Source organism: Actinia tenebrosa, unplaced genomic scaffold, assembly GCF_029948245.1.
Source record: "Actinia tenebrosa isolate PJP-AT-01 unplaced genomic scaffold, QUT_ActTen_1.0 PGA_scaffold14__42_contigs__length_11649687, whole genome shotgun sequence".
Taxonomy (NCBI): domain Eukaryota; kingdom Metazoa; phylum Cnidaria; class Anthozoa; order Actiniaria; family Actiniidae; genus Actinia; species Actinia tenebrosa.
Window position 1 is genome coordinate 2210455 of NW_028292574.1, and position 25012 is coordinate 2235466.

The 25012-nt window shown below is 38.1% G+C and overlaps 2 protein-coding genes and 1 pseudogene across 2 annotated transcripts; 2 read left to right on the forward strand and 1 right to left on the reverse strand.

Annotated features, from left to right (window-relative positions):
- Positions 1-8720: 8720 nt before the first annotated feature.
- Positions 8721-12173, reverse strand: LOC116299259 (beta-1,3-galactosyltransferase 6). Its single transcript, XM_031707890.2, has 2 exons — positions 11475-12173; positions 8721-10069 (listed from the first exon to the last, which is right to left on the reverse strand). Exons 1-2 carry the CDS (start codon positions 12038-12040, stop codon positions 9538-9540), a joined length of 1098 nt encoding a protein of 365 aa, XP_031563750.1. The 5' UTR covers positions 12041-12173; the 3' UTR covers positions 8721-9537.
- Positions 12174-12740: 567 nt separating this feature from the next.
- Positions 12741-13868, forward strand: LOC148911188 (uncharacterized; annotated as a pseudogene).
- A 492-nt stretch (positions 13869-14360) lies between these two features.
- Positions 14361-24870, forward strand: LOC116299269 (alpha-protein kinase 2). Its single transcript, XM_031707900.2, has 12 exons — positions 14361-14645; positions 15572-15612; positions 16622-16668; positions 17295-17368; positions 18401-18451; positions 19388-19534; positions 20270-20364; positions 21280-21362; positions 21504-21712; positions 22359-22416; positions 23389-23483; positions 24491-24870. Exons 1-12 carry the CDS (start codon positions 14558-14560, stop codon positions 24622-24624), a joined length of 1122 nt encoding a protein of 373 aa, XP_031563760.2. The 5' UTR covers positions 14361-14557; the 3' UTR covers positions 24625-24870.
- The last annotated feature ends 142 nt before the right edge of the window (positions 24871-25012 follow it).

Consider the following 25012-nt stretch of genomic DNA (forward strand, 5'->3'; position numbering starts at 1 on the left):
ATCGACCTCTCAACTGCAAGACTTCTTGATTTCGCTGTAGTAACGTGGCCGGTGGAAGGGCAAGTTTTTTAGTAAGCCGAACTTGAGCTCAAACAAATACGCTATAAACTTTCTTATGGAAAGGAAATCAATAGTTATCTTTTACCTTTAAATGTACAAAAAGGTAGACCAGTTAGTACTCTTTTAGTTTTATCTGAATGCTTGCAATTTTCACCGAATTTTCACCAAATTGACGTCACCGCAGCGTGCTCCATTTCGCTCCATGTAAGGGAATCCGGACTTATGGTGGATTCCGGATTTCAAGCGCTGGATTCCGGATTCCGAGACTCTGGATTACGGATTCCAAGGGTCTGGATTCCGGATTCCAAAACTTTTGTATAGCGGATTCCGGATTAGTAGTATAGGGGATGTATGTTTTGGTTCACCCCCCACCCCGAAGAACGCCCGCGCCAAATAGTCCTGATGAGGGAATTCCCGCATCAAGTGGCCTACATTAGTAACTTAATTAGAGGGGCTTGTGGGGGTTACCCGAGTAAAGTGTCCGAAAATAGTACCGCAGTATTTATAAGAGTGTATTTTTTTCCCTTTTTTCGGCAACCATTTTCGGCTACCTTTTTCCATCCCGCACGGGTATTCCTCGTAGACACATTTTTTGCAGAACCACATTTTTTTGTGCTCCCCTGAACCAGAAAGGGCCCCCAGGAATGTCCGCAGGATAGCAAGGGCTGCGAAACCGTTCCCCTTCTACTATGCAGGAACGATCGTAGCCAAAAACCTTCTTTCCCCTTCTACTACCTACGTCGCGGTAGCTGCGCCAAAGTTGCTACGTAGCCCGGTATGCGAAGTCCCTGCAAAGTCTTTTGCGCTCTATAGAGACCTTCCAAGATCTCCAAAAGTATTTGTGTCGTTCTTTGTTTTCCCAGTATGTATGCGACTATACCCGTAGCTATGTAGAGATACATCTATATACCTATGGATCCATAGTGTTTGTCCATGGAATACCCATGCCCAAACCCGTATTCGTAGATATATATGGCAACACCCAAGATACTATCCGAGGAAGAAATCGCAGGATTGTTGGAAGATCGAAAGAACGGTATGGGGCTGCAAAAGGTAGCCGAAAAATACGGTATAGGAATACCAAAGATACGCAGGATAGAGCGAGAGAACGGCGTGGAGGTAGCGATTCCCGAAACACCACCTACTACCGACCTGCAGAAACATTTCCTAGAAGTGCAGGATTCCTTTGCTATAGTCCTGGACGATCTCCAAAAAGCTAGAGAAGAACTACAGAACGCAAAGGAGGAATTGCTAGCCAAAATGGAAATAGATCCCGAGTTGGAAAATGCGGTAGAGGACTTGTCCGACGAAGTAGAAGAAGTGGACAAAAAGATAGACTGGCAAATAGCCGGCAATGTGCTATTTGCGCTAGTGGGCGTGGCTGCTGTCGTTTGGGCACGCATGCAACCACCCAAAGTTGTCTACTACAGACATCCAGCGGAGCCGCAGAGAAATTCTAGGATTCCGGAGATGGAGTAGAGACATGCACCAGTCTGTCTTTCTTCTTTGCCTTGGTAGTCTTTTCCCTACCTATTTTGCAGTATAGCGGTGGTGGAGACGTCCAGTCTATTTTCTGCTCCTCCAGAAAGTGTCCCCAGACCGGAGTAGTGGCGTGCTCCACCGTACAGCCCTCCAAAACGCATTCCGAGCATTTTTCGGAAAGGAATAGGATTGTCCTTTCTTTTTTTCTGTACGTGGTTTTGGCGTATCTCCAGCATTGGTACTCTCCTTCTTGCATATGTAGCGCCTGCACGCATTCTTTGTTTGGTGGCGCCGACACTTCCAGTAGTCTTTCTGGATTTTTGGGAGGGTCTATTTTCCTAGCCAACTCGTAGTACGTATCCAAGCCGGGTCCTTCCGGCACGAAGACAGTTGCTACATTGTTTTTCCACTCCACCAATATTTCTTCTCCAGGTATGGCAGTGTGTATGTTGCCGTTTGATTCGAACTTCCCGACCGCAAATGCATCCAGCAACGCATCCACAGCCCATGCTACGGAAGTTTCTTTGCCTTTTCGCAAAGCTACTCGGTGCCCTTTGGCAAGCCAAGCGGCATCTACGTTCTTCGGCACCGCATACCCTAGTATTTTGTAGTCCCCTGCGGGTATTTCTTGCATTCGATGTATTCTGGCGCTTGGTATCCCAGTGCCAAATGGATTTTCCTTCCCAAAGAACAATCTACGCAGGTTGTCTGTCCTTCTGGAAATCCTATCCAATGTCTTTTTGTACTTTTCCAACTCTTTCTCTATTTTCTTCCTGTCTTCTTCCTTTTGCCGCAGGATGGACTGCCTTTGTTCCGACAGTTCTGCGTGGTATCTTCTTGTGGCTTCTACCCACTCGTCTCCTTCCAAATCGTCCCGTATGTCTTCCAATCGCTGCTGTCGTTTTCTCTTGGACAGAAAGGATATCCTGCGGTCCGTAGGCACTTCTAGTATTCCGAAGAGACTCTTTTCCACCCCTATCTTTTGTGCCTTCTTGGTGCGCCAAACCCACTCCACGTGCTCCGTAGTTGGGAGAAAGTCTGCGATAGTAGGAGGATCTTTGTGTACGCGGGTGGGCTTGTTAGACTCCGCCAGTATGGTAGGGGAATCTTTGGTGTAGCATCGCAGTGGCGCTATCTCCACAGGGTCCAATCCACGTACATCTATGCGGAATATGGGGCATTTGCGTAGACCGAACTCTGCAATGGTCCAAAGTACGCATCGTTCCCATCTTTCGTTGCCTCGCACTCGTATGCCGGCTATCCTACCTGTCTCCGCATGGCAGTACCAAGCTAGAAAGATTTCTTTTGTTTCCTCGCAGCAAATACACAAACATCTATCCAAGTGTTCCGCGAGCGCCAACCACATGTTTTTGGGTGGTTGTACTACAAATATGTCCTGCAAAGGTTCTAGCGTCTCCGCAATAGCATTTGTGTTTTCTTTGGAGAAATCCCTGCCGTAGATGGATATTTCCACTCTGCTGCATCCTCTCGCCTGCACATCTGGATGCAGGAATGTCCTACGCAGGTGGTCGTTTGGACAATCCACGTACTCTGCCAACTTTGCTCCTACTGGATTCTGCACTTCCCCGGCTTCGAAGTTCGATACTATCTTGTTGTATATTTTCGTGCGTTTGCCGTCTTCCATCCAAGTACAAACGTGGCTGCCTACTTGGTGTGTGTTGTCCAAAATAGTACCTTTGCGTCCACCCAATTCTCCTTGCATTTCGTAGCCCAGCTGTAGAAGTCTGCGCACCAAAGCTTTTCTATCCAAAGTACCGGAGAAATCCTGTGTGTAGTCCACGGAATAGATACCATATCCGTGTGCTTGTAGCAAAGTAGCAAACTTGGGTATCTTTTCCTCCACGGTTTCTATGGACAATTCTGAGGTGTCTACTTTGGCTACGAAAACCGCTGCAGGTTCTCCGTGCAAGCTGGACCATTTGGCTGCCATGTGGGAGACGCGATCTACTATTTTTCCTTGCCTGCAGCTGTGTACTATTTGGACATGCAGGAACGTACCAAATGCCTCCTGGGTCGCAGTGGATATTTTGGACACCAAAGTCTTCGCGTTTCTGCATATGCGTCCATACATGTCGTTCTCTGCGACAAATCCATAGACAAACACATCGTCTACGAACGGTGGTAGCCCGGACAGCGGCTGCAGGCTGGTAGTACCTTCGTTTCCGCGCAAATAGTCGCACTTGGATATGTCGGGCAGCAGGTTTCCGTCGTATGCATTGTCCAGCAGCAAATGTGCTAGCAGTCTATTTTTGGACGTATGCCCATCTCCTGCAATGTCGTCGAAATACTCTTTTGCTCTTCCATCGTATACATAGGGCGTCGAAGGTTTTTGGCTACAATCGTTCCTGCGTAGTACAAACTTTCCGAGAGCGGTGTTTCGCAGCCCTTGCTATCCTGCGGACATTCCTGGGGGCCCTTTCTGGTTCAGGGGAGCACAAAAAAATGTGGTTCTGCAAAAAATGTGTCTACGAGGAATACCCGTGCGGGATGGAAAAAGGTAGCCGAAAATGGTTGCCGAAAAAAGGGAAAAAAATACACTCTTATAAATACTGCGGTACTATTTTCGGACACTTTACTCGGGTAACCCCCACAAGCCCCTCTAATTAAGTTACTAATGTAGGCCACTTGATGCGGGAATTCCCTCATCAGGACTATTTGGCGCGGGCGTTCTTCGGGGTGGGGGGTGAACCAAAACATACATCCCCTATACTACTCGGATTCCATATCGTTAATTTTCAGATACTTTCTCTGAAAATTATAGTTTGATATACTTAGATCTTATTAACCGAGCGGGAGGTCTGTACGGGATAATCTTGACCGAGGTCTGTACCCGACCGAGGTCAAGATTATCCCGTCGTACAGACCGACCAAGCTCGGTTGATAAGAGTTTTATTATATGACCACTTTTCATTGAAAAGGACAAAATGTTTTCGCCGTAACATTAATATGCGATCGGACCGGTTAATACCGGAGAATCTAGACCAGTCCGCGATGCGATCTATCCAATCAGATTGCTCGATTTGCTAGTGTCCAGGCTCTAAGATTCACGGTCATATAATAATTGCCAGTATAAGTAGAATCGTTTATCAATTAAATCAGCATCTGATGACAGATATTCTTGGTGGAGATATTACACAGAGTGGGAGGGGCTACATCGGTTCAGTCTAGGTCGAGGCGATAGCATTTGAGTGTATACTTTGAATTTCAAAGTAGCGGATTCCTGATTCCAAAAGGGTGGATTCCGGATTCCATTATAAACTGGATTCCGGATTCCAAGGCCTGGATTCCGGATTCTAGAGTGCTGTATTCCGGATTCCAAAGCCTAAAATATCGTGGATTCCGGATTCCGGATTCCCTTACATGGGGCGATCCATTGAACTTCATTGACTACCTGTTAGATTTAAGATTATATTTAAGATAAATTTAATAACTTTTAAAGTGTTACACGGTCTAGCACCATTGTATCTTAGTAAACTTATTTTATCTTTCAAAGAACATTCCAGGTATAACTTAAGGTCTAATAGCAATAACACTCTCGCTCGTCTTGCAATAAAATCGGCCAAGACCACTGGAGATAGAGCCATTTCAGTGACTGTCCCAGTTTTATGGAACGCTTTGCCTCCAAGCCTTAGGGCTGAGGACAAAATTACTAGATTTAAAAAAGAATTCAAAAAATATCTTTTTATTTTTAATTTTTAATTAAATTCTGATATCGGAGTAACTGTGAGTTTTGGTAAATTTAGTTCATTTAGTGACGATTATTCTGATTTTCTATCTGTGAATATAATACATAGGACTACATGAAGTATATCTTCCTGGCTACATGAGCATAAGCTTACTCAGTCTGAATATTAAAAAATCAAAATTCATGATCCTTGGCAGCCTGGTTAAGGTGAAGCATTTTCAGGATATGCAGCCGGTGGTGGATCAAGATAGTCTCGAGAGCGTTACAAAGTTTAAATATCTTGGTATAATCATTAACCAACATCTCACATGGCATGATCACGTTGAGATGCTACACTCCAAGGTTGCACAGCGCCTTGGGGTATTAAAACGTATTAGACACTTGTTACCTATCTATGCTAGGAAGCTTTTTGTCATGCCGATAATATTTCCCCTGCTTTACTATGCATCAATTGTCTGGGATGATAAGAATAATAAGGCCCTAATGAACTTGCTCCAGATACTCCACAATAAAGCAGCTAAATTAATACTCAACACACCACCTTGGTCTTCTTCTTCTGAGTCCCTTAAGAGAACTAAAGTGGCTGGACTTATCTCAGCGAAGAAAATTTCAACGCTGTATATACATGTACAACCAAGTATCTGAAGATGCGTTAAACTTCCCCAAAGGCAAAGACTTCCATGAGTACGACACACGTAACAAATATCTATTGAGAACAGTTAAATCCAACACAAACTGGGGCCTACAAACATCTCAGAATTCCTGCGTTCAAAGTTGAAACTCTTTACCTAATGATATTAAATGACTTACGTCGCATTTTAATAGACTACAGGAAAATAACATAAATGTGGTAAAGTTTAAGCGAATTCTTTGTATATCAAGGAAATCTTTCAAGTAAGTCTGGTCTACGAACGTAAAATTATGATACCTTTCTCAGTTCTTTTCAGCTTCTGCAAAGTGCTAAAAACTTTTGGTAGAATGAAAAAAAGCTCGTTTGGTTAACATTTACAAAATTTCTATCTGATTTTCGAAAATTTAAAAAAGCACTACAATGTTCTTTTTTAATTAGAAGCTAATATTTAGGTTATAATTTTATATATTATATCATATGTAAGAGTTAGTTACCGAGAACGGAGGTAATAAGCCATATACATCCCGAGGGCCGCAGGCCCGAGGGATGTATATGGCTTATTGCCGACGTTCGAGGTAACTAACTCTTTTAGTTATCAATTAAGAAGGTTTTCTATAATATTCTGATGTTAGACTTTTAAGATAATGAAAATAAAAAGATTTTTGAAAAATATTCGTGGTTCAGTTGGAAGTTTAGAATGTATACAAAAGGGGTAAACATTTTCCGCTTTGTTTTTATATTTCCCTTGTTGTCTATAGAGCATGAACAATGTGAGTTGATTATAAAGGGATTTACTAATGCCCTCTAGTCCCTACAGAGGTAATGTGGCACATAGTTTTAAAGTTCTGGAAATCTATGATGCTAATTAAACAAAAGTACAGATGATAATAGAAAACCATAGATTTTAGGGTTTCGTAATCACATGTGGCTGTATGGCAATGGAGTTGGAGAATAGTGACGAAGAGGCAGTTTTTATAACGCCGAATACCTTTTCTCAGCATTCAAGCCCAATTTTCAATTTGCAGTCTAAGGGCTACAACGGCTACGCGTGGACTAGAGAAACTTGTTCCAGATAAATACATCATGGAACGAACCGGGCATAGAGATGAAAGAAGCCTTCAAAAATACTAAAGGCCAAGTGTAAGTGTCAAGACAGCGATTTCCAAGTGCTTTGACAGTGGAGGTAAACCTTTCAATGAATGGACCACATCTACGGCAAAAAGACCTAACGAAGATCTCGATAATGGCGGCCAGGAAAACAAGAAGAAATGTAGTGAAAAGGATGAGCAAAACCCAGTTTGTAAGAATTATTATTTTAAAAACTGTGTTGTAAACTTTAACACATAAACTATGAGCACTAGCAACGATTTGATAATGTGATGTTTAGAAAACATATCTCTATAGTTTTTTTGAATGTAAACATTAATTAGATTAGTTCTGTAGAATAGTATTATTCCCCAGATAGTTTACTCGTCAGGCAGCAGGGAAGAGCGGGGCTGATATGAATTAATCTGATTAGCTCATTATAAATTCAAGGTCAATATATAGTTATAAACCGGGTTTATAACTATATATTGACCTTCGATTTATAATGAGCCAATCAGATTAATTCATATCAGCCCCGCTCTTCCCTGCTGCATTTCAATTCCCTCCCCGGGCTTTAAGTTTGTCCATTGTTTATGAGGGTTGTAATAAAAATTAGTTATCAATTGACACGGTTTTCTTTGTTATTCATAAGGCTTTATTTTTATTACAACCCTCATAAACAATGGACAAACTTAAAGCCCGGGGAGGGAATTGAAATGCAGCAGGGAAGAGCGGGGCTGATATGAATTAATCTGATTGGCTCATTATAAATTCAAGGTCAATATATAGTTATAAACCCGGTTTATAACTATATATTGACCTTGAATTGGGCTTGAATGGGCTGAGAAAAGGTATTCGGCGTTATAAAAACTGCCTCTTCGTCACTACTCTCCAACTCCATTGCCATACAGCCACATGTGATTACGAAACCCTAAAATCTATGGTTTTCTATTATCATCTGCACTTTTGTTTAATTAGCATCATAGATTTCCAGAACATTAAAACTATGTGCCACATTACCTCTGTAGGGACTAGAGGGCATTAGTAAATCCCTTTATAATCAACTCACATTGTTCATGCTCTATAGACAACAAGGGAAATATAAAAACTAAGCGGAAAATGTTTACCCCTTTTGTATACATTCTAAACTTCCAACTGAACCACGAATATTTTTCAAAAATCTTTTTATTTTCATTATCTTAAAAGTCTAACATCAGAATATTATAGAAAACCTTCTTAATTGATAACTAAAAGAGTTAGTTACCTCGAACGTCGGCAATAAGCCATATACATCCCTCGGGATGTATATGGCTTATTACCTCCGTTCTCGGTAACTAACTCTTACTAAAGCCTTATGAATAACAAAGAAAACCGTGTCAATTGATAACTAAATATTATATATTTACATATAGTTTCACTTTTACTTTTTATTTATTTATTCATTCATTCATACATCCATCCATCCATCCATCCATTCATCCATCCATTCATTCATTTATTCATTCATTCATTCATTCATTCATTCATCCATCCCTCCCTTCCTTCCTTCCTTCCTTCCTTCCTTCCTTCATTCCTTCATTCCTTCATTCCTTCATTCATTTATTCATTTATTTATTCATTTATTCATTTATTTATTTATTTATTTATTTAGTCATTTATTTATTTAGTCATTTAGTCATTTCATCATTTCTTTAGTCATTTATTTATTGACAACTTTATTTAGCAAAAATAAAAGATCAACTAGAAATTGCATAATTTGTGCTACACCTTTTACGTTTTCGCGTTTTATATATTGGAGGCAGAAAACTCATGTAGTTAAAATTGCGTACTCTTCACTTCAACGTGCTGTTGAGAGTTGTCTAGAAGAATGCCACGAAGAAACCGAATGCTACGAATGCTTGTGATCATCTTAAAAGAACGTGATTTTGGCTCAAATGAATGTCTGTTTGCAAAAAAGGAATGCATTTTCCCGTTATTGTTTATCGGTCCGGTGCTAATATGTCTGCATATTTTGCGGTAATGAACAGCAAAAGATGTATTTTAATGAAATACACAAGAAAGTCCTCTGCTACGCTTCGTACGACTCTTACACTCCTTTAAGCAACCTCCAGCGTGCACCCAAAATTCGATGGATGCACGCTAACCAAGTACCAATCCTTAAATTAAATATCGTATTCATTGCATGAATGTCTATTGTTTTTAATGAATATTCCTTGGAACTTATTGGTGCAGTAGCATTCATGCTATTGTTAGTTTATTTTTCGAAATTGTTTGTCTTAGGACAAAACGAATTGCTAAGAACGTAAATGAATGTTCATGAATTTTAATTTTGTTATTGAATATTCGCAGCACTCAATTGGGTATGGAAATGGTGCAAATGATTGTATTTACGTTTTATTGACTGACTTTTTAGCACAAATGATTGCGTGCTTGCTCGTAATTAACAGCAAAAGCTCTACTACCTAATACCACAGGTAGCAGGGAAAAAAATTACACATTGGTCGTTCCACTGCCTGTTGCCAGCATTTCATAGCCTGGGGTTACGACTAGTTATTAATGAATTATTTATTCATTAACTCCTAATTATCTTTCTCTTATACCACGGTACTTCTGCTCTATTTCCCTTACCTCCCCACATTTTAATGTGTTTCCAAACCGGTTCATTGATACATCGATCTGGTTTAAACCTGTATTCTTCCTCCATGTTCCTCCAGTCAAATAGTTTTGAGTATTTACAAAGCTTGTTAAAGGGAATGATTTCTGGAACATCATATATAACTTTTTTTTGTAATCTAAATTGTTTCCATATTTCAAATGCATTACTGGGGTATACGTTATGAACGCCAATGTAAGATTGACAAAGCTGATCAGTAGCGTATTTCCCAGACTTCATTCCTTCGTGTAGAAGGCGAGTATCATGAAAATAAATCACGTGATCAATCCGTTTCATCCACATGGCAACAGATTGGTCCCCGAAGGGACTGCAGAATAAATCATCTCTGTGTTGCAGGATACTTTTAATGACATCTTTGGAGAGCATTAGGAATGCTTCATCCGCCCTCACCTGCCCTTCTTGCATACAATGGAAATATCCCCAGTAAAGCCTGCAAGACAAGAAAAAAAGCTTATTAAGGAATGATAAAAAGGTAAATTATACACCGTGAAAAGATGAAAAAACTTACTGACGTTTCGTTTAGTAAGTTTTTTCATCTTTTCACGGTGTATAATTTACCTTTTTATCATTATTGTTTCATTAGAAACACCGACGCAGCTCACACTAGTTTTTATATAGTTATATCTTTCTATTAAGGAATGTTAATTCTAAGCGTGCGTAGATGGGAACGAACTGATCCGGTTGCCGAGATTTTTGGGAGGCTCTGACATGTTATACAATCTTCGCGATTGGGATACCTGTGTTATTATGAACAATTAAGATGCGTTTCCTGTGGCCACTAGACTGCCTCCGGAACGAAAAAAAAAGTGTCCGTTAGCGCTACCCGGAGGATCCGTTGAATCCACTGGAAAATCAGGTCGCCGACAAGGAATCCTGTCGGAGTATTGGACATGTGCAAAAATAACTGAGGAGAAAATGCTGTCTTCGTAATTACATGCACAAATGGTTAGACTTTCAAGCGGCTCGGATGACTACTTTAAATGGCGACGATTCCGTCTCTCCACACTTCATCAATGCTAACCAATATAAGAGGGACGTAAGATATCCACTGAGGACGCAAAGAAACCCAGGCAGTGACCACCCTCGGTGCCTACACTTCATACCCACCGTCTCTCATGCTTGTAAATTGAATAAAAAACCATTATGCCATTCACAACTCAATGCCATTTACAACTCAACATCGGTAGAACCTTTAAGATCCTTTGAACATTGCTACATGTTTTTAATATTATCACATGATTATTAAGGGCATAAATGTTAGGGTTTTCTATATAGTTAAAGTGCAAAGAGTGGTTTTAGGTCGTTCATATATTATTCATATTTTAGCTAATTCTATATATCTTATGTAATTGCTTCTGATTCACTATGTAAATAGTTTCAGTAATCCAGGATTCAAGAAATGTTTGTAAACTAATGAGTTAAGTTAATGTTAGACTTAATAAGGTTTCGCATGGCGCCCATAAGGGCTGGCTGTACGTATGAATTCAGAAATCCAATTGGGCTTAGTATGTACTAGAATAGCGACACAAGGATCATAAATAATCATCATTGTACATAATGCATAATAACTGCACTGAAACATAAACATAACCTTAAAGACCGACATAATCATCATAATAAGAAAATAGGCAAGCATTCTTTTATAGTTATGATTATCTCCGTCTTTAATTTAGTTTTTTTCCTGTTTCAATGCAGTCCCACTATGACATAAGCGACATAACACTTTTACGATTATGTACAATAATTATCATGTATGGTCTTTCTGTGGCTAGTGGGTACCAATAATAAAAATGTAAAATAATAATAAACGTTTTTTTTAGTATTCGTAGTATTACCTTAGTGCTTTTCTTGTCTTTAGTTCATTGACTAGTCTCTCTAGACAAACCAAATAATCATCATCTAGTCGGAGAAGAAAATCAAAGTCATAATTACTAATGGACCAGTCAATCAGCCATAACATCCTCAAGCCAAAGTTAAGACCACGAGGTACAGTCATGAACTCAATGTCGTTGTACTTTGAGTGTTCTTCAGTCAATATTCCTTTCCATTTGCGATCCATATTTGATAAACTATCAGTGAAAAAACGGCAGACAACGTTAGGTTTCTTCTTGCAAGCATCATTCATCCAAGTTTGCCTAATGGCTTTTCTGCGATCCTCTCGAGTTGGTGCACTTACTATTCCTATCACTAAGAGAACTTTCCTTTTGAACTTTCCTTCGTTGGAACTGGAAATGTGTGCTTCATGCGGCGAAATCATATTCTGATTTTCTTTGGATTTTACTGGCTTTAGTTTCTCGTCGCTCGTATAAATATATGAGCCATAATAATCACGGAACGTCCACAGGACGAGGAGTGTCGTGAAAATAAGCACAAAGAGGCACAAAAGTTTCTTGAAGTGCATCTGGTACCATTGCCTTCATTTGCAAGGTCTAATACCAAATATAGAGCAGTAAGATAATGCACTACATTTGGTTGTTTCTTAGACTCAATCGTTTCTTAGTGTAGCATTTACTGCTGCATGCATCACTGCATGCTTTTTGTCAACAATTGCTGTGTTTGAGATATTTTCAGGTTTGTTGGATGTGGATAATGACCAATGAGCACGAGGAACACCTATGTTGGGACCCAGACTCTCTCTGAAACATTTCTTCATTTTGAAGTGCGCCGAGTTTTTTTAACTGACTTTGAGGTGTTTGGAAATCGGAGGAAGAATTCTCTCAAGTGTTTGATATTACTTCTCAAACTAATGAATATTTCTTGGAGAAAATCAAAGAAAAAGTTTACGAAATTTAATGCAAATTAAGAACACATTTCCAAACCACCATCACAGTAGTGATTTGCTTTGTTTTCTCCTCATTGAATATTCATGAGTATGAGAATGTTGTGCCTTACACTGCGAGGATCAGCTCAACTTGATACATTACAACCGCAGTACAAATATAAAGTTAATATATATTCTTTAAACAAACGCATTAATAATTCATGAGGACAACACTGACAATAGATATCATGCCCGTGAAGAGTTTTATGTAATATAAGCATTACAGATAGAGGGACATATAATCGACATCACCAAGAACTGCTTCTTTAAACTAAAGAATATGTACAACATTCGACGCTGCATCAGTGACGACGCTGCCAAGGTCTTGGTGCACACAATGATCACGTCCAAGCTAGACTACTGCAATGCTATCCTATCACTCGAACCTGGAAAAACAGTCACATTACGCCTGTTTTGAAAGATCTACATTGGTTACCAATTAAATCAAGGATCGAATATAGAATTATCATCATGGTCCACAAGTCTCTACATGAATTAACACCAGTATTCGAACGTGCTTCTACACAGAAGGCAAAAAAAAAGCGCACGCAAGGACTATGGAAACAACGATTATTTGATCCCCAGATTCAATAGAAGCCCTTTTGGTTGAAGGGCGTTCAGCAACTCAGGCCCACGACTTTGGAACAAGCTTTCAAATAAAGATTTAAAGAACACCAGAGAGTTAAAAACTTTTTAAAATGGCTTAAAAACTTATATCTTCATAAACACTTGGTTAGATATATTATTGTAATATAGTCAAATAAATCCGCGAGATCTGATTGTGTATGTCGCTAGTTCCTTCCTTTGTATTCTCGATAGTCTTCATCCCAGCATAGACTTTACAACTGAACTTTCCTCAGATAATTCAATCCCATTTATTGGTACGATTATAAAGATTATATATATTATATATTATATATTATTAATATATTATATATATTAATGCAGACTCAAGTTTATTACTGACAAACCTACTGATACTGGTCGATTGCTACAGCTTACTTATGACTATGCTACATCGTGCGAAGGAACTATCATCGACAAAAGAACCCTTTATTAACGAATGTAACCATTTAAGATCGACGTTCACACGCCTTGGCTATCCTAGTGCTCTGATCAACTCTATGATCAACAAGTTTATCAATGATTTCTCAACAACTAATTGTTGTCTTAGTTCACAAACAAAAGTTGATGATACAAATAGTACGAATAAACCCTTTTATAGATCAAGTATCGGCCAAATCAGTATAAAAAAAAAACAATTTAAAGATCTTAGTAGAAATTTTGGCATGAATCTCCAAACTGTATTTACAACCACAAAACTTGAACAAGACATAGTCTAAAACACAAGGAACAAAAACCATCAATTGTTAATCAACAGATTATAATCAATGTATCATCAACATAACGTCTGTAGAAACGTCTGCATTAAACCCTTGTTGGTGATCTTATCCTCGAGATGACACGTAAACACATTTGCTACAATGATCCAAGGTGGGAACCCATTGCCACGCCCTCACACTGTTTATCTTTTAAAGTTATGAAGATTTATAAAATTATTAATATCGACGTAAATGTTAATGCCGTAAACACCAGTTTTTTTCTATTAAAACGATTTTTTTTCTTCAAACTTTCGCGCTATTTCATTGCAATAAATCACATTGTAGTCATCGGCAAAGTGCGTGTGATTCTTACCAAGCCAAGATAGTTACCAAGCAACAAGTAGGAGAAATGTTATAGTCACCAGTAGTAATGGTATAACGCCTCAAGTCAACTTTCAATCTATGTAATAAATCCTAGAGTTTTCTTAGAACTGTCTCACGATTATGTCAAATGCTAAAATAAATAGCCTATTTCGTATTCACGGTGTTCTAAGCATAACAGCAACAATAGCCGAATGTTGTACATCATGAAGATTAGATAGCAAGTTGAAGTCAAAACGCCCAAGCTCACACAAAATCTGAAAAAAAGTTTTTTTTTTTCTAATAAGTTCTGTCTTTTTTTATCAGCACAAAAGTTGATAAAAACGGTCGTCTAGATCTGTTCTTTAGCTGAAGATAGGTTCATATACTTTATATTTTTTAAACCATTGAAAATATGAAAAGCTTACTACACGTTTTCTTTTTGGTTATTTGCATCCACGAAGGGAGATTTTCAAGAGCGGAAGAAAAGAAAGCCAAAAAAGGTACATTTTTATTGTTATCATTATTATTGTTTTTTAATTTTCATTATTATTATTTGGAGAAGAGTATTATTGATTAAGAGCAAAGAAAAAAAATATGTTATTTTTCCTAATTTTATTACGACCAAGCAAGAAGTTTGTGCAAACAATATATCTGTGAAATATTAGTAATACTAACTTACACTATTTTATGTTAATTCTATTGTTTTCTATTGTTTAACAAGCACTATTTTGAACAATTTAGTCATTAGCGTTTCACGGATATAATGAATGCACTCTATCGTAAAGTAACAAATTGAGATTTAAACATTGAGAAACGAACAGATAAAGAAATTATCAAAATATTATTTATGATAATACGTATCTATTTATGATAAGTAAGGCATTGACAAACTTACCTAATTCATCGCTTTCGATATACTATTGTTAAATCTTATAGTCAGGTTCTCTAAAATCATTTTGCTAAAAGGGGACTATTAAGAAATTGCCAACAAAATAAATTGGGCTATAACTTCACTGGAGTATTCATTGAGGGTTTAATAGTCATTAGTTACATTTTTCTTGATATTCCGATGGGAAGCAAGATATTTTTTTAAAAGATTTTTTAACGGCGTGGGTGACGTTGTATACTTAACACTACACATAACTCCTTACTTTTCTTTGTAAATAGCTTCCAGATTTATTCTACTACTATTGATCCCAAATTTATTAAGTTGTGGTAAGGGCTTAACGAAAATAATTTGTGAGTATAACATGACTTGCTTTGTTTCACAGTTTATTCAATACGGAATACGAAACTGGTAGATATTTTGTCTACAAATATTTAAACACATAGCAATGTATAGAGATACTGTTTTTTGGCTGAAGACATTAGTGAAATACACATTGTAACTTTATTTTGCTGATCAATAATTGAATGCTTGTTCTAGGATACTGTAACGTCAATGGTCAGCAAACACCTTTTCGCCAGGTATGTTCAGCGTTGGTTGTAACCTTTCGTTCACTTATAAACTTGTTTCAAAAAAACGTTTTTGTTACGAGATCTGAAATCTAAGAACGAGTAACGAAACACGCCGCTAAATAATTACAGAGTGATATGAAAACATTAAATTTTATCTGTAGGGTATTAAAGTAAAAAAAGGTAATTTATTAGCCGATAGCAAGAATTAGAAAGATATAGAAAATCAACCTATATATAGTAGAGCCTTTTATCAAATGCTTGAATCAAGCGAGTTTTCCAGTCATAATATGGTAAAACATGATGACAAAAATACATCCTCCTCTCCACCCCCTCCCCTCTCTCTCTCTCTCTCTCTCTCTCTCTCTCTCTCTTTTCAATGACGATTCTAGTTAACAGCCGCATCGTTATTACTATTAAAAATCACCGGCATTAATGTTATATTTGTGACATTTCCCCTCAAGGCTAGTTTTTAACAACTTTGTTTGCTCGTTATTTTTTCGATTATCATCTCAATAGTAAACACGAATACCTCAAAATTGCTTACAAGAAAATGATAACAAAATTAAGCAGCTCAGGGGTTTTTTTCATACGAAACGTAAAATAAATTAAATCTTATGTATACTTTTTTTTTGTTTGTGAATTTAAAAAGCTCTACCAAAGAAGGCTCACAGTTCGGTTTACGCGTCGGTATATTTTCATAGTTGTCTTAGTTAAGAATTATGGAAAATTCAAAAATGCTTTAGAATTCATTTTTTCATTTTACTTTATTGTAATAGGATTACACAAAACAGGAAATCCAAATATTCTAATATTCACTGTAAATTTGAATATTTCATTTTAAAATATAAACTTTCAGTAACAATACTGCTGCTTCGTCTTCTGGCATTCCTCGGTCTGTGAACGTCAACTCGTCTAAACTCTATTAAATACTTCATCGGCTATTAAGAGCTACCTGAGTACAAGTGAGTGAGTACATATATACATTGGCTGAAGTGTTCTTTACTACTCTCATTTATAGCTCAACTCTAAGCAAAAACAAGACTGCATGAGGGGTGTCCATGACAGGTACGTCAAACTGAACAAAGTCTTTGGTTTGGCCGGGAAAATAATACGAAACACTATAATAATTGATCCCAAATATTTTATTTGCCGTTTTACTGTGCGGATGCACTAACCAAGGGTCGCTAGAAGAGGGTTAACTAATCATGACTTAGAATGAAGAGTTGTGATTGGCTGAAGACAATATGATACTGATTTTGCTCTCTTCTGATTGGCTGAAGTTGTTTTCTTAAACTTTTTTCTTCCAATGGTCCCGGCTAGGGTATCAGTACAGTAAATAGCGTTACAAGTGAGAACAAATACACACAAAAGCCTGGAATGGCGTCACGGTCATTAACGTATGGATTGGAAGTATAAACCCCCAACTGAAAGAACCAACAATCGAATCAAAAAAAAAAAAAAAAAAAAAAAGCTCACCCTTTAAATAATCATCTGATGTAAAATCAATTCTGAAAGCAATGTAGCAGTTTACGTCGACTTTTAGCAAGCATGATGTTTGTTAGTTTAATGATAGTATTCTCTGATGCCACGTCATCGCCTGATCCTCATTAACTAGACATCGCATCAAATATGTCAACTTCAAGTTCGTGATATTCACTATTTTTTTATCTTAATTGATATATTTTGCACAGCCAATCAAGATCCCATGTCAAAGATGAATATGATGATATCAAAGCCTTAGACTCAACCTTACCAACAGCAAAACGTAATGAGTTAAACGCGTTATGAAAAGTTGTGGCGTATTTCCGAGTTCAATTGCTAGCTCGCAAAAACCACTCAAATAAAGCGAAAAATTCCTTGTCTGCAAACAATTAGTACTTTAAAGAACATGCCCTGTCATGCAGAAAAAGTAAAAATAATCTTTTTACGCTAAAATATCAAAAACCCTGCGTGGCCACCTATTATGCTCATTGGGCTGCTATGATTAGGGAATATATATTGCGCGCGCGTGTCTCTGTACTGTAATATAAACACGCTAGGAGCTGTAGAGTAAGGGAGAAGCAAGCTTACGAACACGAGGCTTAGCCTAGTAGTGTTTATCCTGCTTCTCGAGTGCTCTAGAGCTCCCAGAGTGTTTATATTACAGTACAGAGACATAAGCTGCCGTTTTATAATGCTTTTACAAAATATTTTTTGCGCGAACGTGTCTCTGTCCTCTGATATAAACATGAAGGTAGTCAGCCAATCAGCGCGCGTTATATCTCAAATATTTTATAATTAACAAATAAAACAGCTTTTTCCATGCTCCGTTCAGTAATATAGCACGCAGGAAGTGACGTAAGCAAGAAAAAAGTAAGGAGAAACACGAGCCGTAGGCGGGTGCTTCTCACACTTCAGTGAGTGCTTAAGGCCCTTCCTAAGTGCTTTATTACTGAATGGACCATTTTACTCTTACTGTTACTATTTTTTTCGTCATTGAATTTATTTGCGGAAAAAAGAAAAAAAAGACGGTCGCAAGATCTAGCAGCACTTCGCGCGCGCGGATGGCATCAGTGCTGTGCTCCATTCACTAATAAATCACAGTTTTCGACCAATCAGCGCGCGCGTACTATCATAACTATATAATGATACGATATATTGTATGCATCCCTACCATCTTCTCCTTCAGAATCCGTTATTAATAACATAAATTGTGTGACAACTACACATGTGAAAACCGTATATATTTTACACCACTCTCGTGTTATTTAAATTAAATAACTTATAGTTTACTATCCAATAATTATGTTTGTTGTAGTTTCCCGTAAGAAAATCAGTATGTTGGGAAGTGCAGGACATTACATTCAAGGTAAGCAACGATTACACCTAATCTACTGTTTTCCCATTTCAGACCACATGGCATTCCCTGGGTCCGGTTGTACGAAGGGTGCATGGATAGCACGTTCCGGCGGATAAATCCTTATCCAGTAGATAAGTCCATGCTGTTATCCAAAAAATTTATCCACTGGATAAGATTTATCCGTCGGATAGCGCTATCCAGGCCCCGTACAACCGGACCCAGGAGTATTATTTGTTTGTTTAATAATAATAATAATAATAATGATGATGATGATGATGATGATGATGATGATGATAACAACAACAACTAATTCTTATGCAAAATAAAAACCTTACATATAACGGTTTAACAGTTGCACACGAGAAAACAAATGAATATAAATACAGCTCAAACAAAGAATCGTATTCTCTAGAGAATGACGTGGTCTAAAATATCATGGTTATGTGTCTAGTCGATCTAGGGCTTTCACACTAATTGGGGACATGTTTCACTCACATGCACACAGTACCACAACATTCAACGTTCTATGCACACAACCCTAAACTCACATGTTGATTAGTACAAAGGGAGGAAATCGGAGAAAACCCTCGTAGCATAGGAGAGAACAATACTTGAAAATCAATTTACATGTGGCGACCGCAGGGCTAGAACCAGCGACCCGACCCACTGGACTCACAGCGACAATAAACAGCGCGTTAGCAGCGTAAGCCACCCACGCTACCCCGAGCTAATTTTTTTCTCGTCCGGCCCTGCAACTCTTTCAATAAGTAAATATATTGTGAGTCATACAAGTAAAGAATTCGAGTAAGAAGGCCGGAGAGCAGAGGAATAAAAAAGGAGGACAGCGAAGAAAGGCATTACAACCGAGAAATGGACGTTATCACGCAGACATGTGCGAAATAAAGAAGAAAAAAAGTACATTGTGATGTCTCTCTTTACTACTAGAATTTCAAGGTCAGCTATTCGAGTTCGTCATCAACAGTAACTGGGAAGGGGTCTGGATCGACTTATCCAACGTTCGTCTTCGTGTGTATGGTGAAATCGGCGAAGGAAGATGGCGGTATGCTTTCAGAGGAATGGTATTAGAATCAGGTATACCATGCGTCTATATCACAGTTTATCATATGGAATTCTGATGAGTTTTATTTGAATAAGCCAATTGCTCAGTCATAAAAATGAAGTGAAAATAAAGGCGAAAAGAAAGCAAAAATGACGCACGTAGCTAGGAGAGCGCGCATGCGCACATGCGTGCTTATGACTATCGCACCATCACGGAGCAACGCCCAGCTGGAGTCAGTTTTCTAGGAAATTATTAATGAAGATACGTTAGTAGAGATGCTTTCATCTCAATCTTCAGTACTCCTCGCTACTTTACAGCGTGACCGTCAAAAGTATGGCAACTTCCATTTGATGCTTTTAAACGCATTATATTTCTAAAACCAGCAAGCATCCCATGCGCATCGAAATATTTATCGGTTTAAGCCCAAAAGCCCATGGATAGAAGTGTATATGTCAATAGGTGTGGTCATACTTTTGCACTTTGAGCTATAAAATAGATTACCATAATCTCTCTTTATTTTTCTTTTACGTTTTTTATAGGTTTTATTAGGTTTGTTGTATTTTGGTCCTTATATCAAAATTGATTTTTCATTTTCTTTTGCAATTGAACTAGGAGAATGATTATCAAAGTTATATATACTCCTTCTTTACCAGAGCTATCGGTCTGCTGTTCGTATTCAACCATAGCGGAAACAAGCAATATCTGTTAAAGTCTTAACATAAAGTGCGATGGATTCTTCAGTTTATACTTTTTATTTATATTCAAAGAAGCGGACGATTTTCCCGTTGGAATGGAAGTGGTTGTCAAGACAGTCAATGATGACGTCCTCAAAGAACAAAAAAGAGAAGAGGCTGTGAAAAGGGTAAATATAAAACTTCATTCATAAAGCCAAAGCAAAATAAACACATAACGTATAAATGATCCTGGAATAAAATTATGGAATACTCCATTTACAGTTCCGTTAGGTGACCACGAATAATAGTTCCGAGTCGAGGCTGGAGTTTCCGCGCATAGCAAAACTATACTTTTTATCATGCGCGGCAACTCCAACCTCGGCTTAGAACTATTATTCGTGGTCACTGAATAGAACTGTAAAATGGAGTATTCACTTCAGGGATGGAAAGAAGAACTCCAAGACACATTCTGCTTTAACCTCGGATTAATTATAAATTGCGATTTAACATATTGACGTTCCTATACCCATTGCGCAATTGCCCCGAGTTCTTCATAAGTGGCAGAGCTTTTGCTGAACGAAAAGGAACGATCAAAAGAATTTTGTATATTGCGCAAGGAAGATTTTACGCGGATTCATGTAAACGTTGACAGATGAACAGTATTTTTAATCGTTTCATGTGGTGATCCACACTTCCTACATCTTATCTCATTAGAACTGAATAACCAGTTGCCAATAGGATACGTTTATCCTGTTTCACGAAATCAAAGTTATGGGATAAAACCAAGTGGGGTATATAGGATTTTAGAGGGAGGAGTCCCCCACTGCATTTTCTTAAATAATATCCTTAGGTTCAAAAAGGGGCCATAGCCCACTCTACACACCCTAGATGCGCCCTTGTTTGGGTTTAATTTATGTCACCAGATTAAAGAAGGCGGGTCATGACCCACCATACACAACCCAGTTCCGCCCCTGTTTGGGTTTTGTTTTTAGAAAAAAATCATAGGCTTGTCTATCCATAGACACTTTAGCTAGATCCGCCAATAAAAAGGTTTTTTTTCTTTTTTTTCTTTCTTTTCTTTTTTTTTTTCCTGTTCATTTTAGTCTATTCAAACTCAAATGTTGGCAAGAAAAATATGCAAAGTTGCAGAGAAGAAAGCTGCAGAAGGATTTGGCAAGTTTCCGGAGTAAGTTGATTTCCTGTTAATATATTCTCATGGGGAAGGGGTGTACGTCTCCAATATAGTCCGTTTGCATAATGCCGGTCATAATACTACCACTAACAAAATGCTTTTATAAAGGCCAGGCTGACATTCTATCTTTAACAGAATAATCAAGGCATGGATGTTCAAAAACGACAAACATGTGTGGATGGTGGAAGAAAGACTGGAAGGTCGCTTCAAGAAGCTTATTAATAATAACATGGCATTTATTAGTGTGACTAAAGACGCTCTGGAGGACCAAGAGAAAGCGTCAGCAATTGCACATTTCAGCTATGACTATAGTGATAGAGAAATACTTCTGACTGACTTGCAAGGTATTCAATGATATAGTGATCGCCTAATTTGTTCGATGACAATAAAACACTGATGATGGACTTATAGGATTCTAACTACTAAGATCGATGCTTCATGACTTTTCTTATTCAAATTTGTATTACAAGGTCACTATCACCCCTCACGGGATACTCTCATTAAAAAAATAGGTATCTCGTTACTGTGCGGACACACTAACCGGGACCTCTTCAATAAAACTGACCAATCAGATAACGGTAAACTAGACAGAAATTAAACTGATAACAGTGTTAGCCAATCAGATTATCACGTTATCATGCTCTTATTATATCGATGCGCTATCTGATTGGCCGGTTAAAAATATTGAACTAAATGTCGCAATATGATTGGCTAATTATACTAATTTATCATAGTGGTCACGGCTGGAGTATCCGCACAGTAATGTAAAGGTTAACAAACTATATATCATTTTAAAGCTTATGAACCAGAGAATACGATAAGTTCCTCCTCGAAGGCATAGGCCGAAAGTCACTCAACTCTGCAAGGAATATCTTAGTGGGAGCCTATATTTAATGACGTCATAATTTAAACGTCATATTTTGGGCACGTGGTGGTTCTCAGTAAAGTTTCTTTGTATTAACGCCGATATTTTTCTATTTTCTATTTTAGGTGTAAATCTGAGATGGACAGACGTAGAAATTGCAACACGTTCTCTCAATGATGTAAAGTAAGTTCGGTGTATTTGGTTAAAGTAAACATCTGAAAGAAAGGGGGGAGAAAAAATAAGAAGGAAAGAAAAGAAAAGAAAACAAAAGAAAACAAAAGAAAACAAAAGAAAACAAAACAAAACAAAACCAAAGAAAACCAAAGAAAACCAAACCAAACCAAACCAAACCAAACCAAACCAAACCAAACCAAACCAAACCAAACCAAACCAAACCAAACCAAACCAAACCAAACCAAACCAAACCAAACCAAACCAAACCAAACCAAACCAAACCAAACCAAACCAAACCAAACCAAACCAAACCAAACCAAACCAAACCAAACCAAACCAAACCAAACCAAACCAAACCAAACCAAACCAAACCAAACCAAACCAAACCAAACCAAACCAAACCAAACCAAACCAAACCAAACCAAACCAAACCAAACCAAACCAACCAAACCAAACCAAACCAAACCAAACCAAACCAAACCAAACCAAACCAAACCAAACCAACCAACCAAACCAAACCAAACCAAACCAAACCAAACCAAACCAAACCAAGCCAAACCAACCAAACCAAACCAACCAAACCAAACCAAACCAAACCAACCAAACCAAACCAACCAACCAAACCAACCAACCAAACCAAACCAAACCAAACCAACCAACCAACCAACCAAACCAAACCAAGCCAAACCAAACCAAACCAAGCCAAGCCAAACCAAACCAAACCAAACCAAACCAAACCAAACCAAACCAAACCAAACCAAACCAAACCAAACCAAACGAACGAAACAAAAGAGCAGAAAACACGACACGACACGACACAACACAACAACAAAAATAGAAAATTAGATAAGAATTTGAATTAAAAAAGATAAAAAGAAGAAGAAGAAGGGGAAGCATGACAAGAAAAGGAAATAAATGAATGAAATAAAAAATTAAACTTTGAAAAAAAATTCAATTATATCATTTTTTCCTCCTCTCTAGGTATTTTGGGATAGGTAATTTAGGACACAGGTCGCATAAGGTATTTCATAACGAACACCAGTGTAACAAGTTCTGCAAGTTTCTTCATCTACCACGTGAGTACCTCCGTCATGACAATTATTCAAGGGATGAATTATTAGGATCTGGAGTGTACATCAGAATACAATTAAATATTCTTAAAGACTTACACTCTCGTATTTCACTGGATTCTTGAGACTGACGAATATCTACATAGATCCATTAATGCTTCGAACCACTTAGCTTATATATTATGGTTAAAGCTATAAGCTTTATTGAGAAATAACAGTACAACCGTGTGTGGGGTAAAGGGACACTGGGAATAAGTACCCCATCTACATGACAGCAAGCATACTGGTCAATGGTTTGACAAAGAGAGGTGAGAATCCTCTCTCTAGGGGTGATACTGATCCCCTAGGCTGAAGAGAGGCCTGGCAAAGAGAGGTGAGAATCCTCCCACTAGTAGCACGTGATTCAGCGCGCCACACCCTCAATAAATCACTTTGATAATTTAGTGACAGCGGTTGAACAACTGTCACATGCACAATTTTCGCATTTTCTGACCGAAAAAAACAACAACACACACACAAGGAGGAAGGCGATGCATTAGTTTTATGCAAAGCAACTTATTTGCTATATACCAACTTCCGAAGTCCATTTTTTATTATGATTGGGCGAAAGGGTATCATGTGAACTTGAACAAGCTTCGATGTTTTCCCGGGTACCACTATTAGCGGGCAACAATATGTTGTTGGCCGGTAATGAAAATACTTTTTTCAAAATCAGATAGTCAATGAATAAATTGCTTCGTGTTCCTTGGCAATTGGTATATATCGAAACACTTATCACTGACCCCTCGACGGCGATGTTTTCCTTGGCTTCGCAGCCTCGAACTACAAAGCACCCTGTTTCCATCGATACCAGTCAATAAGTGTTAATCGTTGACCTTGTGGGACATAGCAACGGTAACTAATGGAGGCGGGACCAAGACTTAGTGCAGAAGAAACATACAATTTTAGAATCTCAATCTCAATCCACGGTACTCTATAAATATTGGTTTTATTCATTTTGTTTTCTTTGGCAGACAAAATTCCAAAATGTCAGAAAGAAAAGGCCGAGGAAAAAAAGAAGAAATCAGTTGAGCACTCCGTTGGAAGTCAATCAACTATAAGGTCAAAAAAGACCCATAACAAGGATGAGTTATTAAATGTAAAATAGAAACTTTTACACTTCAATTTGCAGATTTGTCAGTGAATGAAATAAACGAGGATAATTGAGTACATTTTGAAACTGGTTGCGAGGCAACGAGATCTACCAACAGTTTTTGATTGTCGATAAGATTTTTGTTGATGCCCAGTTCTATTAATCCTTTAATAAAAATTGTTAAACCTCTTGGTGTTCTGACCTCTGGGTCGTAAGGTAATAAAGCATAGTCATTGAGTTTCTTCATGCTGGTGACTTGAATTCTTCGTCGGTGATAAGTCATTTCTTCATGCATATAGTCCCCTTCACAGATCCCTTCGCCAACTTGAAAGGTAGCCGTGCCTTTGCATCGAAGCGAGACGAACGGTGAGCTTGCAATGATAGAGACATGCGAATAATTGTC

Coding starts and splice junctions, on each gene's coding strand:
- LOC116299269 (XM_031707900.2), top strand. CDS start 14,558: ATGAAAAGCTTACTACACGTTTTCTTTTTGGTTATTTGCATCCACGAA. Junction 16,669..17,294: donor ATGAGGGGTGTCCATGACAG/GTACGTCAAACT, acceptor TATTTTGCACAG/CCAATCAAGATCCCATGTCA. Junction 17,369..18,400: donor AACCTTACCAACAGCAAAAC/GTAATGAGTTAA, acceptor TGTTTGTTGTAG/TTTCCCGTAAGAAAATCAGT.
- LOC116299259 (XM_031707890.2), bottom strand. CDS start 12,040: ATGCACTTCAAGAAACTTTTGTGCCTCTTTGTGCTTATTTTCACGACA. Junction 10,070..11,474: donor AAGACAAGAAAAGCACTAAG/GTAATACTACGA, acceptor CTTGTCTTGCAG/GCTTTACTGGGGATATTTCC.